General features: G+C 41.0%; 1 protein-coding gene across 1 annotated transcript in view; it reads right to left on the bottom strand.

Annotated features, from left to right (window-relative positions):
* Positions 1-18,565, bottom strand: part of CCDC38 (coiled-coil domain containing 38) — a 38,558-nt gene that overhangs the window by 19,037 nt on the left and 956 nt on the right. Inside the window, exons 2-11 of the mRNA XM_074941872.1 lie at positions 16,853-16,908; positions 16,579-16,675; positions 16,200-16,294; positions 13,370-13,544; positions 12,294-12,361; positions 11,145-11,308; positions 10,968-11,048; positions 2,401-2,669; positions 1,237-1,362; positions 293-404 (exon numbers count right to left, since the gene is read on the bottom strand). Coding sequence (XP_074797973.1) covers positions 293-404; positions 1,237-1,362; positions 2,401-2,669; positions 10,968-11,048; positions 11,145-11,308; positions 12,294-12,361; positions 13,370-13,544; positions 16,200-16,294; positions 16,579-16,645 — 1,157 coding nt within the window. The 5' untranslated portion in view covers positions 16,646-16,675; positions 16,853-16,908. The remainder of the gene's footprint in view (positions 1-292; positions 405-1,236; positions 1,363-2,400; positions 2,670-10,967; positions 11,049-11,144; positions 11,309-12,293; positions 12,362-13,369; positions 13,545-16,199; positions 16,295-16,578; positions 16,676-16,852; positions 16,909-18,565) is intronic.

Genomic DNA, 18,565 nt, shown 5'->3' with positions numbered 1-18,565 from the left:
GTTAAATCCTTCTATCTACCAGATGTCAATGCTCAGAACAGAGGCTGACCTGGGGGCGGAGGAACACATAAATGTGGATCCTTCTAGCTGGCTTTGGCAATTGGTACCACTACCAAATCACTACCACTATAGAGGTGGGAGAATTATTGATAAACTTCCTTACTGTGGTATATAATTGCATTTCTTATTTTCATTTGCTCTCTTAGTTGATATATTTTCTTCTTATTGTACACAGGAAGATGGAGAAAGCAAACTGAGAATGGAGAAAGCAAAGTTTGTCTCATACTATTACCTTGATGATGTCTTTTTTTTATCAGTCAAGATGGATTTGCACTCACTTAACATTTTCACTTCTTCATTCAAATCTGCTTTTGTGAGCTTTCTAGAAGACCTGCGTTCATTTTCTTCAAAATGTGAAGCAATAAAAGGATAAATTTGAAAGTAAATACGTATCCAAATTATATTATTATTCATCTATAGGAACATGAACTTACACATTAAGGGGTATATTCTCATCTTGCTCCTTGGAATGTTACCAGAAATGGTCTCCATATGTTAAGGAGGTGTATTTTACCAGTTCGTCTATAACTATCATACAGTTTCTTTGTAAATATATATTAGATCAATACAAATATAAAGCAGTCGTAAGATGTAAGGTAGACATTGATCCCACCCATGTAAATTGCCCGCTACACTGACCTCATAACTCCACCTTTGCAAGCAGCATCGCCGTCAGGTGGAGGTAGTCAGGGTGACAGTGTCTGTGTAGACACTGTTACTTTGCCTGTTTTGGCTGTCAGCCCCACGCAGGGCTCAAAGCTGGAGCCACCCCCACACGCCCTGGGGCTGACAGTCTGAGCTGTCAGCCCCACTTGAGGCTCACAGCTTCTCCCCCTCCCCCACCGGGGCAGGGGTGGGGGATCCAGCTGTCAGTGCCCCACACAGTTACGTTGGTGGAAGTACTCCTGGTGAAGATGCACACCACTGACAGAGGGGGCATAGTGTGGACAGGAACCACCACAGTAATTACTGCGATGGCTGTATTTCAACCTCACTTAAGTCAGCTTAATTTTGTAGTGTGCACTCATGTCTCCGGCTGCTTCATCTATGCACCCTCTGCCCCTGCTCCTCACAGAGACAATCCTACCAAGGGGAACGAACCCTCCATGACTGTGTGAATTTTACCATCAGTGAACAGGAATACCTTCCCCACCCTATGAGGCATAGACCTCATACCTTTGTTACCATGCACTGCTGTTCTCTGGTGACAACTCTCACTCACAGCTGATGTTTTCCTATTGTATCCAGCACTTTTCTCAACGGAACTGAAGCGCCTGTCTGTATTTGATACATAGAGTCTATCTAAAAATATAAAGAGAACTATAACTGAAGAGCTTTCCTAAAAGAAATGTGTCTTGACTGACAACAACAACAAAGTTACTGCTCTGATTTACTGTAAAAGCAAGTGGAAAATATAATGGGATCTAAATAAAGAATAACGTAAAGGAACTTTTTATCTGAGGTACAGCTAAACCAAGAAAGCTCTTCCAACTGCAACAGGGAAAAACAAATGGTAATATGGGAACAGGCCTTTAACAGTAAGGTCTTGTCTGCACAAGAAACTTGCGCTAGTTAAGCTAAAATCAGTTTTTAATTTGATTTAGCTTAACTGCAAACTCCTCTGTAGACACGTCTTATATGGATTTAAACCTGATTTAGCGGATTCCTTACCAGATTAAGCTAAATCAATGCAAGACAGGTTTAAATTAATTTGAGTATCCACACAGAGGTTTGCACTGCTTCAACTAAATCAATTTAAAAATACACCTTTAATTAAACTTTTAATAAAAACAACGCCTAAGTGAGGAATCTAGAAAAAAATAAACATTGCTAGACTAAACATCAAGCTTCAAAAGACACAACCCACTAACGGGGGCTTATGTGAGCCACATTATTTACCCCGAATTCCAAACCTACGTGTTAAAAAAACCATGAGTCAAGACCCCAAAATCATGAGAGTGGCTTTAAAATCATGACTTTTTAAAAAAAAAAGTAATAAATTTGGGGTTCTCTTCATTTGTCTTCTGGTTTCTGAGTCGTAAAGGTGTACTTGCTTCATTTTTTTCAAGCTTTTCTCTGTAACCAAAAGGGCTAGAAACTTACTTTTTAAAAAACTGAAAGCTGAGCTCTCATACAATCTGTGGATTCCAGAAGCTGGGGTTTTATGAAAAAAACCCCACCGAAATTGTGAGACTTGTGGTAAAATAATGAGAGTTGGCAACACTGAAATGAAATCAGCATCTGATTACTTCATTTTTTAAAGTTCTGACTTGTGTGTGTTTAAATTTTCAGCCTTAACCACATTTATATAGATTGTACTTTATATTTTCAGACACATACTTGGCTTTAAAAAAATAGAACAGTGGCGTGGTTGGCGTGAAACTGAAGAAATTATCTTCTCTTTGCGTACACTTTCTTTTTCTTGGTGTGGAGTGAAAGTACACGTAATCATTTCTCTCTGCATGCTCTCTCTTTCTCTCTGTTTGTCTATTCTTGCTTTCAACTTTTTTGTTCTCTGTTCTTCTTGCCATTCTTTAGGAGAAAGTTTCATCAAAAAATCTTCATAATATAAACTCTCCATGAGAAGAAATTCGGCATTTGCAATTTCACTACAAAAATATGTTACAGTATACAGTTAATATACAAGCAGATATACAAAAAAAATTTAAAGTTTAAATTATATCAACTTAAAATGACATTATCTTAGTCACATATTAGACTGGCATTTTTCAAAATGTGGGTTACTGAGAAACCCTCACATCTGGGTCAGGAGGTGACTTCAAAGTTCCTCCTCAGCATATGGGCTCAAACTTATTATAGATACTATGGTGCAGAACGAAAAAGGTGTGTTGAACTGTTAAGATGACAGCCTTTCAATGAAACACTAAACACAAGTTCTTTCTGCTGATCTCTAAGGAAAGTGAATGAGAAATTTCTTACCTGATCATTTTCTTTCTGCTAGCCATCTCTCTCCTCATTTATCCCTAATGGGTTAATGTCCCCCAACTCCAAGGAATTTGGAGTGGTCCAGTCTTGTTGCTGGATACTGCAGGACTAAGCACCACCCTTCAGCTCAGGCCACCAAGCCATCAGAACAGTTCTTCCAAAGCAAAAGAAACACTCCAGCAACTGATTTATTAGTATTTAGAGAACTACCTGATATATTAATTAACCCCAATAAAATTATGAAAGGGGTAAAAACTAGGGTGATGTCATAGTAGGGATCTACTACAGACCACGTAACCAGGAAGAAGAGATGGATGTGGCTTTTTAAAAACAACTAACAAAATCATCCAAAGCACAGGACTTGGTGGTGATGGGGGACTTCAACTACTCAGACATCTGTTGGGAAAATAACACAGCAGGGCACAGATTATCCAATAAATTCTTGGAATATATTGGAGACAATTTTTTATTTCAGAAGGTGAAGACAGCTATCAGGGGAGAGGATGTTCTAGATTTGATATTGACAAATAGGGAGGAATTGGTTGAGAATTTGAAAGTGGAAGGCAGCTTGGGTGAAAGTGATCATGAAATGATAAGAGTTCATGATTCTAAGCAATGATAGGAGGGAGAACAGCAAAATAAAGACAATGGATTCCAAGAAGGCAGACTTTAGCAAACTCAGGGAGTTGGTAGGTAAGATCCCATGAGAAGCAAGTCTAAGGGGAAAAACAATAGTTGGCAGCTTTTTAAAGAGACATTATTAAGGGCACAAGAGCAAACTATCTCACTGTGTAGGAAAGATAGGAAGTATGGCAAGAGATTGCCCTGGCTTAACCAGGAGACCTTCAATGATCTAAAAATCAAAAAAGAGTCCTACAAAAGTGGAAACTAGGTCAAATGACAAAGGATGAATATAAACAAATAACACAAGTACGCAGGGACAAAATTAGAAAGGCCAAGGCACAAAACAAGATCAAACTAGCTAGAGACATAAAGGGTAACAAGAAAACATTTTACAAATATATGGGAAGCAAGAGGAAGACAAAGGACAGGGTAGGTCCGTTACTCAATGAGGGGGAAAAAATAATATCAGAAAATGTGGAAATGGCAGAGGTGCTTAATAACTTATTTGTTTCGGTTTTCACCAAGAAGGTTGGTGGAGATTGGACATCTAACGTAGTGAATGCCAATGAAAATGAGGTAGGCTCAGAGGAGGCTAAAATAGGGAGAAAACAAGTTAAAAATTACTTGGACAAATTAGAGGTCTTCAAGTCACCAGGGACTGATGAAGTGACTCCTAGAATACTCAAGGAGCTGACAGAGCAGATATCTGAGCCATTAGCAATTATCTTTGAAAAGTCATGGAAGAAAGGAGAGATTCCAGAAGACTGGAAAAAGGGCAAATCTAGTGCCAACCTATAAAAAGGGAAATACAGACAACCTGGGGAATTACAGACCAGTCAGCTTAACTTCTGTACCTGGAAAGATAATGGAACAAATAAATAATCAATTTGCAAACATCTAAAAGATAATAAGGTGATAAGTAACAGTCAGCATGGATTTGTCAAAAACAAATCATGTCAAACCAACCCGATAGCTTTCTTTGACAGGATAACAAGCCTTATGGAAAGGGGGGAAGCGGTAGAGGTGGTATATCTTGACTTTAGTAAAGCTTTTGATACTATCTTGCATGACCTTATCATGCAAGTTTCCTAAACAAACTAGGAAAATGCAACCTAGATGGAGCTACTATAAGATGGGTGCAAAACTGGTTGGAAAACTGTCCCAGAGAGTAGTTATCAGTGGTTCAGAATCATACTGGAAGGGCATAACAAGTAGGGTCCTGCAGGGATCAGTTTTGGGTCCAGTTCTATTCAATATCTTTGTCAATGATTTACATAATGGCATACAGAGTACACTTGTAAAGTCTGAGGACGATACCAAGCTGGGAGGGGTTGCAAGGATGGAGGATAGGATTAAAATTCAAAATGATCTGGACAAATTGGAGAAATGGTCTGAAGTAAACTGGATGAAATTCAATAAGGACAAATGCAAAGTACTCTATTTAGGAAGGAACAATCAGTTGCACACATACAAAATGGGAAATGACTGCCTAGGAAGGAGTATTGCAGAAAGGGATCTGTTCAGTTTGGCCAATGTACATGGCAGAGGGGTATTGCCGGCACATGATGGCATATATCACAAACCAGACAGTCTCTACGCAAAAAGAATAAATGGACACAAATCTGACATCAGGAATCATAACATTCAAAAAAACAGTAGGAGAACCCTTCAACCTCTCTGGTCACTCAGTAACAGACTTAAAGGTGGCAATTTTGCAACAGAAAAGCTTCAAAACCAGACTCCAATGAGAAACTGCTGAACTAGAATTAATTTGCAAACTAGATACCATTAACTTGGGCTTGAATAGAGACTGGGAGTGGCTGGGTCATTACGTAAATTGAATCTATTTCCCCATGTTAAGTATCCTCACACCTTCTTGTCAACTGTCTGAAATGGGCCATCTTGATTATCACTACAAATGTTTTTTTCTCCTGTTGCTAATAACTCGTCTTAACTAATTAGCCTCTTAGAGTTGGTATGGCAACTTCCACCTTTTCATGCTCTCTATATTGTGAAAGGGTTGGGCCAGATGGCTATAGGAGAGTAACAGAAGGCAGATATATTAGCCCCAGGCTAAGCAGGTTCCTTTTCCCTGGGTAAGGTAACAGGGAAGGTTCCAGAACAATCAGGAACCTTCTGGAGACAATTAAGACAGGCTGATTAGAACACCTGCAGCCAATCAAGAAGCTGCTAGAATCAATTAAGGCAAGCTAATCAGGGCACCTGGGTTTTAAAAAGGAGCTCACTTCAGTTTGTGGTGTGCGTGTGAGGAGCTCGGCGCAAGAGGCACTAGGAGCTGAGAGTGAGAACGCAGACTGTTGGAGGACTGAGGTGTACAAGCATTATCAGACACCAGGAGGAAGGTCTTATTGTGAGGATAAAGAAGGTGTTGGGAGGAGGCCATGGGGAAGTAGCCCAGGGAGTTGTAGCTGTTGCACAGCTGTTCCAGGAGGCACTCTAGACAGCTGCATTCCACAGGGCCCTGGGCTGGAACCCGGAGTAGAGGGCGGGCCTGCGTTCCCCCCAAATCCTCCCAACTCCTGGTCAGACACAGGAGGAGTCGACCGGGACTGTGGGTTCAGAAAAACGGCCAAGCTGAGGGCTGCCGTGAAGCTCCAAGGCAAGCAAATCCGCCAATAAGTGCAAGACCCACCAAGGTAGAGCAGGAACTTTGTCACAGTATGTATATGTATCTTCTTACTATATGTTCCATTCTATGCATCTGATGAAGTGGGCTGTAGCCCACGAAAGCTTATGCTCATATAAAATTGTTAGTCTCTAAGGTGCCACAAGTACTCCTGTTCTTTTTGCAGATACAGACTAACACAGCTGCTACTCTGAAACCTATCAGGATAAGAAATTTCTCATTCTCTTGCAAAGCTTCTCTCCTAATTCATCAATAATGGGAAGTAGCAAGAATTGAATCACAGAAGTGTAGGAAGATAAATAGTGTCTTAATTATTATTATTATAGTAGAATAATAGGCAGGAAAGGAAGTTACTCTCATATAAAGCAAGGAATTAGGTGGGAACCAGCCCAGTAGCAACTTCTTACTGAAAGATGCCTCTGCAAAGGAATGGAAACTTACTTTGCAAATCTTCCTCAGATGAGGTGCAGATACTTTTCCACCAATGCCACTAGGGACTTCTGTGAATAGCTTCCCAGATGCCTAGCATGCCAACTGGTGCAGGATTTTAACATGTTGCCTGTAGCAACTTTGAGATCTGAAGACAGGGCCAGATTATGACATTCTGAGGCCCTAAGCTATGTCAAGTGTAAGAAGCCCCATACCATAAAAAAAATAATAATTTATTATTTTCACAGAGAGGACATTGAATACATAAACACAAAATCTTTATACTTGCATATATACAAAGGCAAAGTTGTAAAAATAGAATAATAATTAACTAAAACGCATCTTGCAATATGCCTGTTTGCATTATAAAATAGTTTCAAATTAACATATTTTCGACTATGATCTCTTAATTAGTAGATATGAAAACTTTATATCTACATCAACACAAAAGCAGTTACAGTTACACAGACCAGCTTACCTAATGGAAGCAGTACAGCCTGCAGTATGTCTGCACATCACAATCATTTTAACACTGAAATTTAAAACATTTTCGTCTGTGATTTTTGGAGAGCAAATGATAAGCTATGGAGTTTGTCACTTTCGATGCACAGAATGCTTAGGGCAGATAGCTTTTCTTGCAGAATTTTCTAGGCAGACATCTCTATTCATGTTTGCTTCTCTATCCTCTGTCTCCCCCAGGACCACTAATTAATCTCGAGTAAACATCTCGGACACACAGAGTCACAACAAGCTATATGCGTGAAAGAGAGAAAGAATTTACCAGAAAAAAGACAGGTAATCTCTAGACAGGCACTGAGAAAGTGAGAAAAACTAGCCCATATTCAAGTAAATATAATGAATATTATAGGCTTTAATAGCCTATTAATCATAAATGCACATAGTTTGAAATAGCTTGCTCACCAAGTACTCAGAATATTTTGATATATATGTATATCTTCCTTCACTTCTCTCAAAACCCTCTATTTATCCTTTTGTCAGCACTCTCTGATATTTACTGTGAAGGTTCCCGAAACTGACAGAGGGAAGCCAACACAAATGTATCCTCCTCAAGATCCACTAGACCCAAATCCATAAGATGATCACCTGCAAACTCAATCATGTGAAGCATGGATAGCGCGTGAAGCAGAAAGTGGCGTGCATGCGAAAATATACAATTGTACGTATGTACAGATCAAAAGAAGAAAGAACACACTAACACTTAAGAAAATGAAGAAAAACAGGAGCGAAGGCACTCTATGACTAAGTGTGCTGGACCGTAAACAAAAGACGGTGGCCTTCTGGCTATTACCAGCCAAAGGGGATGCTATACAAGACATCATTCCGAGGACGAGTCCCATAGGAGTATGAGCTTGGCAGGATTGCTTCACGACACTGCCATCTCCGACCTCATATTTTCCCCAATTTTATCGGCAGTTAGATTATTTATTTATTTTAAAAAGTTATGAAGGCACGGTCAGAATTTTACCAGTAGCAGCTGACCAACAAACCACTGCCTTAGGAGGCTGATGGGAGACTTACTTGCAGAACTACTAATTTTACAAGTGCAGTTATCTTTTTTTTCTAAGCCCTGGCCTCCTGCCTGTCAATAATGAACAATTTGTGAAGCATAATGGTAGGGTAAAGGTATTTGTGTAGCCAGATGTGTGTATTTTTGTCATATTTGAACAAAAATGACTATATTTAGAAAGAATCTTCTTTTCCCATATCTCCTTTATTTATCAACCAATGTTGATAAAATTTGAAATGGAGTCAGTTTTTTCTTTTTTAGAGGCCCCTCATACTGTGAGGCCCTAAACTGTAGCTTAGTTATTTTATGCCTTAATCCGGCCTTCTCTGAAGGCCTTGGGATTTTGGATAGAATGAGATGAACAGGGTACAAGTGGCATGTGTACTCCATATATGCTTCAGATATATCTTTAGAGCACTAGAAATGCCCATTTATGGCACAACTTTCCAAAGGAGCGCTAAAGGTTAGAACAAAATGATGGAAGAACTATGACCAAGGAATTGTGGAAAGAGAAATTTATCTTGAACAGAAAGATTTCTGGAGCTATAAGAATAGCCTTTTCCTCAACAACAGCGCTGTGGTTTTCATACAGGGGAACCAATTCAAAAACCTGCTTTTCTGAGCGTGCCTAGAAAGGCCAGCCATTGGTTTGTCTAACCTGTCGTTCTGATTAATCTTGGCATCTGATGATAACCAAATGGAGAAGCCAATGTGCCTCCCCACAGAATGCCTCTATGGCCAGTACTCATGTTTCTATGGTGCTTAGTTGTACAACTCCAACCAAGCATCCTGGAGAATCTCTAGTATAGCTGAGACTACCAGAACTTTGTGATTGTCATTATACTTGTGTAAGCAGTCAGGATGAGCTCCACCCTGACATCTGGTGGTGAGTTGTGGCAAGTTGTGGAAAAGAACTTCAGGGGCTGATCTCATTTGCATAGGCACACCCACCCCGCCTAGCATGAGCCCATAGCTGCCCAAATGGTCACTTTGGCTGCTGTGGGATCCCCAGTTTCTCTGTTATTAAAAGACTTTTGCTACACTCAGACTCTGTGCTTGCGAGAGGGGCAGTATTGCCTCTTAGAGGCGCCCAGCGGGGGTGGTATATATTTGTCCCAGGTCACTGGGTGGGGGCTCAAGCCAGTTTTGCATTGTGTTATTGGAATGGAACCCCTAGATACTGAACCTGGCCCTTGTTGCTGCCAACTCTGATGGGCAGAAGGGTTACACTTGTATTACAGTAGCATCTACAGGTCAGGGACCCACTGTGCTGGGTACAATACAAACATTTTTCCTCTTTCCCCTCACATCAGAAACATAAATTTGTCTATATCAATGAATGAGATTTCCTGGTGGTTTTTTTTAAATTTTTGTTATGCATGCTTGGTGTTACTGCCGGCTGTTTACAGGGAGGAAGTAACATGCTATTCATCCTGGCGTGGGGACCACACAACCAAAGAGGGGTCTGGCTAAAAGTACCTCACTGTGGAAGTAGCTTGACTGAGATCCCTGGGAGTCTGTACCCAAGTGAGTAGTGAAAGGACAAACAAGGACCACTTGGGCCTTTACTCGGTAAACAGGAGTCATTTTTAACATGAGAATGGATTTCTCACTTTCCCCTTTATCATCCTATGAAGGTTCAGCTTCCTAGGGAGTGGAATCCTCAGGTGCCTGTCTTCTTGTAAAGTTCTCTCAAAAAGCGTTAGAGTGTGAAATGAAGAACTCTATAAAACTAAATTATACTTAAGTATTTTGACACGTGGTTTCATCTTCCAGCTTTTATCATCAGCTATACAAAATGACTGATATTTTGACTGACTTAAAATGAAGCACTGAGAGACAAATTAATTCCTACTTTAACTCCACAAAAGTGAATGGTATTATGTTAATGATGGGTTATTTAACAGTAACTAAATTCCAATACATTATTCTGTGTACAGATCTCAACTCTGCTGAGCCATTGTTAAAAAGAACTATGAACCCATTCTCAATTTTTGCTTCAGACAATTTTCACACTAAAACCTAAAGTTTACATAGTAAGCAGAAAACATTCACAAACTAGATCCAGGGCAGACTGTCCTTTTTACCAGCTTAACAGCTTTGCTAGCAACACTCTGTCCCCACCCTCTTAACTTGTGCATGTCCCAAGCCGAGAGAATCCCTAATATTATCCTTATACATACATGCACGCACACACACACACACACACACATACTCTACTGAATACACAGTTCACACAAAGAAAATATTTAAAAAAACACACCAAACACACACACAGAGAAATCCAATCTAGCAAAATAGCACCTGACATTGGGGTGGCAGTGAACACCATCACTCCTCACAGACCTGACCAGGTCAAATCCTGGCACTGCCTACTGCCTCTTTGCAAACCTACAGGCCTGAAGGTACAGTTTCCCAGCTCCCCACTTGTCCCCACTAGTATCGTTGGTTATCCGTTTAAAGGAGTTTGATCTGTTAAAATGAAGATACAGTATCATACTCTGTACTGCTGTAAAACAGTTAGGTCTATGAAACTCTCTGCTGCCCTTAACTCACTTTATGGGGATCAACAGGTGTGGGGGACAGGCCCAAACTGTGCACCTACAGAACAGCTCAATGTGGCAGTGGGTGAACCTCAAAGATTTGCTCCCCCTTGAGTGTTCTTCAGAAGAGGAGAATCTGCACCACTGTTACCATAAAAAGAGAAGTACATTTATAACATAAAAGTCTCACCTTTTAATAGCGAAGAGTTCATTAATAGCAGACTTTACATCTGCAACCATTTCCATTTTGGATTTTGTTTCTTGGGCTGCACTAAAAAGTAACATGGAAATATTACAGAGACATAGATGTACGGTTTTCTGGAGATCAAAAATTGAAACAAACATTAACTGTAATAGCAATTCTAACATGTTAAGTGCATCTGCAGAACTTCGGTCATTTTCTTTCAGAAATTCCTCAAATGCAATTGTATCCTCTTCCAGCTTTGCTTCGGCAGAACTGGCCTCTTTCTCGGCTTGCATTGCTAATTTCTCCAGCTTCTTTATAGTTTGTTCTTTTACTTTTACTGCGTACTAGGAAAACAAGAGAGTGGGGAAATGTTATGTACAAAATGCTGTCCAAATGTATTTTGTATCTGTATTTCATTATTTCAGGGAGCAAAGTAAACTCAGCAAGACATGCTCAGAGAGATAGGAATAGCTGCCCTAATTCAGACAAGGAAATACAGCATGAATTAATGTCCAAAATATATTACCTTATTTCAATGCTAAATGTACACGTTTAAACACAGTGTCAAGAAATACAAAATCAAGAATCCGATAGTTATATTTTTCACTACATATACCAAGCCTGATTCTCCATTGTCCTAAGGCCCCTTCATGCAATTTTGGCAACAGAACGAGACCTTAGAGGTAGCAGAGCTTTCCCCAGGGGCTATCCTCAGTGTAAGGGAGTTCCTTGTGCAGTACAGAGCTGGCAAAATGACCCTGTGCTGGTCCCCAGCCCAGGGGGCAGAGCTGCAGTGCTGCTGGAGGCATGCAGCCTGAACATCAGTTAAAAGTTAATGGTATGGAAAAACCTGCACTGTAGTTTGTGATGTAGCTGCTCTTCTATACTGAGAATTTCTGTCTCCAGTGATATCAGTTTGGCAAAACTTCCAAGTAAGGTCTGACTTGTCATTGAATTGGTAATTGTAGAAAAGAAGCAACCCATCCAAACACTTTTATTATGATGAATGTGAGCCTTACTCAACTTTTTTACCAAATTCAGGGCCAAGTCCTTTATATACTTAAATATGTGAGTTAGTTTTACTCACATGAGTAGTTCCAGTGACTTAGATGACATTGAGTAATCTTACTGTGTTTGCAGGGTTAGACATGCACACTAGTGTGGAACCTCAGGTCAAGGCGCCTCTTACCATCACAAAAATTCAGACTTAGAGATAAACAGAAATATTCTAATCTAGTTACTTGCACTATTTTTATTTCACGTAGTGTGCTTTTATAACTACATTTTCCAGAAAGCACCAACCATAAGAACAACAACATTTTAGGGTACCTGCAGCAGAAACAACTCCTTCTGTTCCTTGATATAATCTGTTAAAGACTGTTTGTCACTTTGGCAACCTTTTAAGAGAATTTAAATGTTGTTAAAATTAATCTGATGATGTTACTATTATTCTTCCAAATTCCATGGTACAAGATCCCATAAATTACATTTGCATTCAAAGAATTACAATACATGTTTATATCTTATTTAGTTTGATAAGCAAAAAATGACATTATAAGAAGCCTTACTGGGATTAGTTTCAAAGAATTAATTGACTAGACTTCCCAATGCTCTAATTTTGAAAACAGCACATCACATAAAGGAACAACGTTTTGCAGCAGACTAATTCTTAGTACAGTGGCCCCCAAACTGTGGGGTGTGCCCCCCCAAAGGGCTCAGGGGAATATTGGAGGGGGGGACATGTTGGGGCTCAGGTCAGCTTCCAAAGGGGATGGGGAGGGAGTGCCACCCAGCCCCACTCTGCCCCCAGCCCAGCTCCAACCCAGCCACAGCTCCACTCTGCCCCCTGCTCTGCCCCCAATCCAGCCCTTCCCTCATTCCTTCTCTGTCCCCAGGCCAGCTCCGCCTTTAGCGCAGCTCCTCCCCCATCCCCAGTTCTGCCCTCAGCTCTGCCTTCAGCCCAAGCTCTCTGCTGAGGAAGCCATGGCTGTGCAGTAATGGAAGGGGGGACACAAACGATTCCATTACTGGTAAGGAGGGCCATGACAGGAAAAGTTTGGGCACCACTGTATTAGTTACAGACTGTGGTGGTGGTGGTGAGATGGGGATGCCAAATTTGCACTCTCTTCAAAATTTGGATGCAATTCTAAATCCTTGTCCAGAATCCTGAAAACTGACCTGCGTGCCCAACAGTCAGATCCTGCAACCGAATCCCTTTGCCTATATGGAGCTCCACTGAAATCAGTGGGGTTCTATGCAGGTGCAGGGGTCCAGTGACAGGGATCCAGTTACAGAATCTGGTCCTAAATGACAGATTTTAGGTGTATGATAGATGAAAATCTATGCCAAGGTAAGCAACTCTGACATGTGTATAACAAAATGTAAAGCTAAAAGAACTTACTCACATTTTGCAAAAGTAAGAGCCCAGTTGGGACCAGAAGTAATATACCCTTTATCTATTGTAGCCCGGGTCTCTCTTTCAATGACTGAGTCCATCTTTTTCACAGAGTCTCGAGACTTTGCTCTTGATGAAAATGTGCTCTTTTCATGGACCTTCAAATTCTGTTGAGCTATTTTATCCTGCATTTATAGATTTTCAGATAAATGTGTTTATTAATGACACTATGAGCTCTTAGGTAGGGACTTACCTTTCTGTAAAATACCATACATCTACGGCACTGTATAAATAATAACTCAGGGCCCTATTCTGTCACCCATATTCCATTTATTACCAAGTCCTGTAAAGATTTATGCATGTGTTTAACTTTACTAATGAGCAGCTCCATTGATTCCAATGGAACCACTCAAGGTGGTAAAGTCTAGCACATGTGTAAGTCTGCAGGCCTGTGGCCTTAGTCTGCAAGTAGTCCCATTGGTCTTAATGGAACTACAATACAGTTAGAGTAAGATACTCAGTGTGAGTAAGGGTGGTAGAATCTGGCCCTTAGCTTGTACATAGTAATGGCCCTGAATATATAAGTACTCTTTCCATTTGCTGAAACAATTCAGAAGAACAGAGTGTCTATGAATATTCATACACATATAGTCGTATTAGATATTTAACTTAAGATGCTATGTGAATTCATCTTTAAAGTACATTGCATAAACGTCACTAAAAGAATAAGTTTTCATAAATTTTTTAAGTTATTTAATTTATTTATTATTAGAAACATAGAAATTAGAGATGAAGAACTGATCATTTCACCAGTGCAAGATTATGCACTACAGTACATACATTATGTAGCATGTACTCCTAACAAGTCTTTTGATCTTTGATTAGAAAGTTATATAGCTAACACACAGTAAAACACAAGAGTTGTGTGTGTTTCTTTGTTTTCTCTGTTAGTTATTTAGGGTCGGCTTTTGGGTTTGGATTTTTTTAATCTTTTGAAGCCCTCATATTCTTAAGAACAACAGCCAGAAAAGGTTATAAAGTCTAGCTGAGAAGCAACTAAAGCATCAGCTGTTGCTGGGAGTTATAACAGCTTGAACTATAATTCTATGCTGGGCAGACCGCTGGCACCCAGGACACCACAAAAGCCCCGATTCAACAAGATACTTAAGCACATAAGTACGCCCATTGACTTCACTGAGGGCATGACTACACTGCCACACAGGTCTAACTAAAGGGATGTGAATAGCAGTGTGCAACAACGTGCTGCACTGTAACTCAATTCCCCTGTGTGGACTGTGCAAATACAAACTTATAGGTCCCGAGTTCACACTAATGCAGGAAGTTTGCACCTGCAGTGTCCACACAGGGGAGTTACAGCACAGCACTTTGGTGCGTACTGCCATTTGCACTCCCTTAGTCCAAACTGCGGGGAAGTATAGACATGCCCTGAGACATGCAAAAACATGATCTAAACTAAAGTGTCCCTAGCCGCTATTTGCCAGAAGCTGGGAATGGGCGACAGGGGATGGATCACTTGATGATTACCTGTTCTGTTCATTCCCTCTGAAGCACCTGGCCTTGGCCACAGTCGGAAGACAGGATCCTGGGCTAGAACGACCATTGGTCTGACCCAGTATGGTTGTTCTTATGACTAATCACATGTTTCAAGTTAGGCACATGCTTAAGTTCCTTGCTGAATTGGGATCTAAATCAGTAGGGAGCTGGGGGACCTACAAAAAAATTGAACAAGACAACTTGACGATGAGGGGTGGCTTTGGAACGCTGGCCTGAGGGAGAATGTTTCTTTTTCTATTCTGCTGGGTCTGAGGCACGCAAAGTTTCTGGGCACAATGGGAAGGGGGCACAGAGTTCCATCAATTTTACTTTTGTGAAGTTATGACAAAAATATTTTACACTGAGAAAGTAAATTTTACATAAAACCCAACTGGTCTGAAATAATGTTAAGTCCAAGAGTGTATAACAAATTTGCATTTGTTCTCTGGATTGGTTCCAGAAATTTAGAAACCAGTTTAGTTAAATCAATGCAATTTCTGAATTCAGACCAGCCCAAAGGCTGTGGTCAGCCCTGATGGGTCAGTGACCTACAATACTTTTACAGTTAGGACACAAGCTTAAAGACCATTCAACAAAACTCACAAACAAAAAACAATTCTCAGGACTCCCATAGTCTCCTCCTGTATGAGTGAACTTCAGATCATTTTGCAAATATTAATAAATTTAGCCATACAATAAAGCAGTATGGAAATAAAACATTATGAACCCCATTTACAGATGAGGAAACTGAGGCACAGAGCTATTATGTGACTTACTCAAAGTCACACAGAAAGCCCATGGCAATGTCTGGACTACAACTCAGAACACTCTACCCTGAGTTCTGTGCCTTACCCATGAAACCATACTTCAGTTCTTAGGCTGACCGTTCTAGAAATATGCTACTGGATGACTATATCTGGGGCAGCCTGATTTTTCCACTCTTTTGAAAGCATGTACTTTCTTTGAGAAACTATTGCAGGAATACTACATATACACATCCATCATCAGCAAAAAGAAATTTAAAATGCAGTATTTACCACCACAAAAGATTTTAACACACTGTACTAAACTGATTTTCCCTCACATTATTCCTAATTTGGAGGGGGTGGGATGTGGAAGAGTATTTATTTGCAGACTTTTCACCACTTTAATTGCTTTGTTTGGTGAAATGAGTTCCTTTCCCCCTAAACAGTGGGACTTGACAGTTACAGGTAAAGTACATTAAATTAATAACATACGTAGACTTAGCATAGGCTCTGGCAATTAAAACTGACACAAACGCATACCTCTTCTTTGGCCCTACATTCAATGTCTCTGTAAAGAAATGGCTTGCAGTCCACAATTGTAAAAGGAGTCTTCTTTTGATTATCAGTGTCGTAGTCTATAAAAGATGAAAGGGAAAAAAATTATATTCTGATACCTTTTAAAACACCACCATGTAAAATTCAGTCCAAAAAGCTGTTTTAGTGGAACATAAAGCTTGTGATTCAAACCCGTCAAACTCAGGAAATTAGAGTGTGTGCTCCTTTGGCACCCGTCACCCTATCCTCTTGCGTATACATACAGCGAATGTCACCCTTAGAGCACAACAAGCCCCTTCTCGCAGTTGTTAAGCATTACACAAAATTCACGTATGGTGTTTATTTAATCAAAACATTTTTTTACCAAAACTAACGCTCTGAAATCTTGGAGTCTGGGACTGGGACGGTGGAAATAAGGCTACTGATGCCATCCCTACTTTCTGAAATTCCTTCCGGAACTGCTGAAATAGACAAAGTGGGGAAAAAAGCATTAGCATTAGAATAGTAAATCTGATAAAGGCTTGAGGCCAGCTTGTCTTTCGGTCTATGCATAGACACAAATTGAGTAGTAAGGCACATGATTAAATACGAACACACACAAACACAGATTTGGGTTTTATGCACATACATGGATGTACCTGCAAGTTTCTGTGAGCACAGTATGGAGGCCTGTTGAACACTGGACCCAAAATATCTGTGGACCAATTGAAGCAGTTTTAGCAGTACATACCACTGTGGGGTCTCTCATCAATTTCTATTTTAATGCATAAAATAGTGTCACCGAGACTGCCAGAATATCCAGCGAGAACTCCTGGAACAGCTCAGGGACATAGGGTGGGATTCACAAAGTTACTCAGGTGCCTAAACCCCACACTTAGGTGCCTAAATCTCAGGCACCTAAATCCCAGGTTAGGCTCCACTGTGATTCACAAAAGTCCCACCCCTACTCTGTAGGGGCCTAACCTCACGGGGCACCTATGTTTCTACCTTTGAGCATTAGCACTGCTGCCTCACTCTAAGTGTCCAGGTGCCTATCTCCCGCCTAAGCCCCAGAGGGATTCACTAACGGCATTCGCCCATCTGTCTCGTGTGAGTGGCCCAAGCTGGTAGCCGTGCTCAGATGCTGCCTACCTGCTCAGGTCACATTCCAAATCCGGCCAGAGGAGAAGGTGATGCTGCTGACACCACCCACCCACTTTCAAACTTTTGGCTAAGTGGCTAGAGAATTCACCCAGGGTGGGGGAGACCCATATTCAACTCTCCCCTCTGCCTGAGGGAAAGAAAGGATTTAAATGGGGTTCTCCCATGTCTCAAGAGTGTTCTAATCACTGAGCTATGGGATAGTCTGAAGTGGAACTCCCTCAATCTCTCCTGCTGACGCAATTTCCCTGTGGATAAACAGAGTCACTGGAGCCGAGCAGCGAGACAGAACCCTGGGTCTCCCATGTGGGTGCCCTAACCACTAGGCTACAGAGTTAGTCTGTCTCTCTCTGGTCCAATGACTCTTTAGTTATTTAATCTACAGTGGAACAGCTTCTACAGGATTTGATTTGGGGAGCCCCCATGAGAATATCCCAGAGCTCAATGGTTTGACCACTCTCCTGAGAAGTGGGAGAACCCTTTTTCAATCCTTTCTCCTCATCAGACAAACAAGGAAATTGAACCTGGATCACCCACATCCCAGGTGAGTTCTCTAACCACTGGGCCAAAAGTTATAAAGCAGGCTGCAGCAGCAGCACCTCCTCCTCTAGCCATTTGTGTGTAGTTAGGCACCTGCCTAACTCATTCTCCCAAGAAAATGCCATAAAAAGCCTCCTGACTCCAGGAGAGGGGTTCCCAGTTTGTGAATTGCTAGCAAAGATAGGTGCACAAGTCCAAGCTGCGGGGAGGTGCCTACCTTTGAGAGAGAGGGACAGGGCTTTGCACACACCCGTTGTTGACATCTCCCATTGGCTAGTTTAGACAGCTTCCTACTAAGTATTCTGGCTTTTCTGGATCACATTCTAAGGCACCTATCTCTCCCCATTTATTGTATAGGGAGCCTACGTGCCTAACTCAGGCTTTGTAAACCACAGTGTTGTTCCTGTGATTTTCTAGGCACCTAAAAGTTAGGTCTTATGACCCTGAGCATCATAATGCCCAAGCTCCTTTGTGAATCTAGCCCACACTCCTTTAATCCTCAACCAACCCAGCAGCTAATCCGCTGTCTGCTTCAAGGGGAAAAATGTTTACAAGGAAGCCCTGCCATTGCATCACTGCCCAGGCTCACCACTGGGGAGAATGATGCCACATCACAAAAGATTTCCAAACACTGTCAATTGCTAAAGAATTTAAACTACCTTCAAAATATT

The sequence above is a fragment of the Natator depressus genome, chromosome 1, assembly GCF_965152275.1.
Source record: "Natator depressus isolate rNatDep1 chromosome 1, rNatDep2.hap1, whole genome shotgun sequence".
Lineage (NCBI taxonomy): Eukaryota > Metazoa > Chordata > Testudines > Cheloniidae > Natator > Natator depressus.
This window is presented reverse-complemented; position numbering and strand designations above follow the sequence as displayed.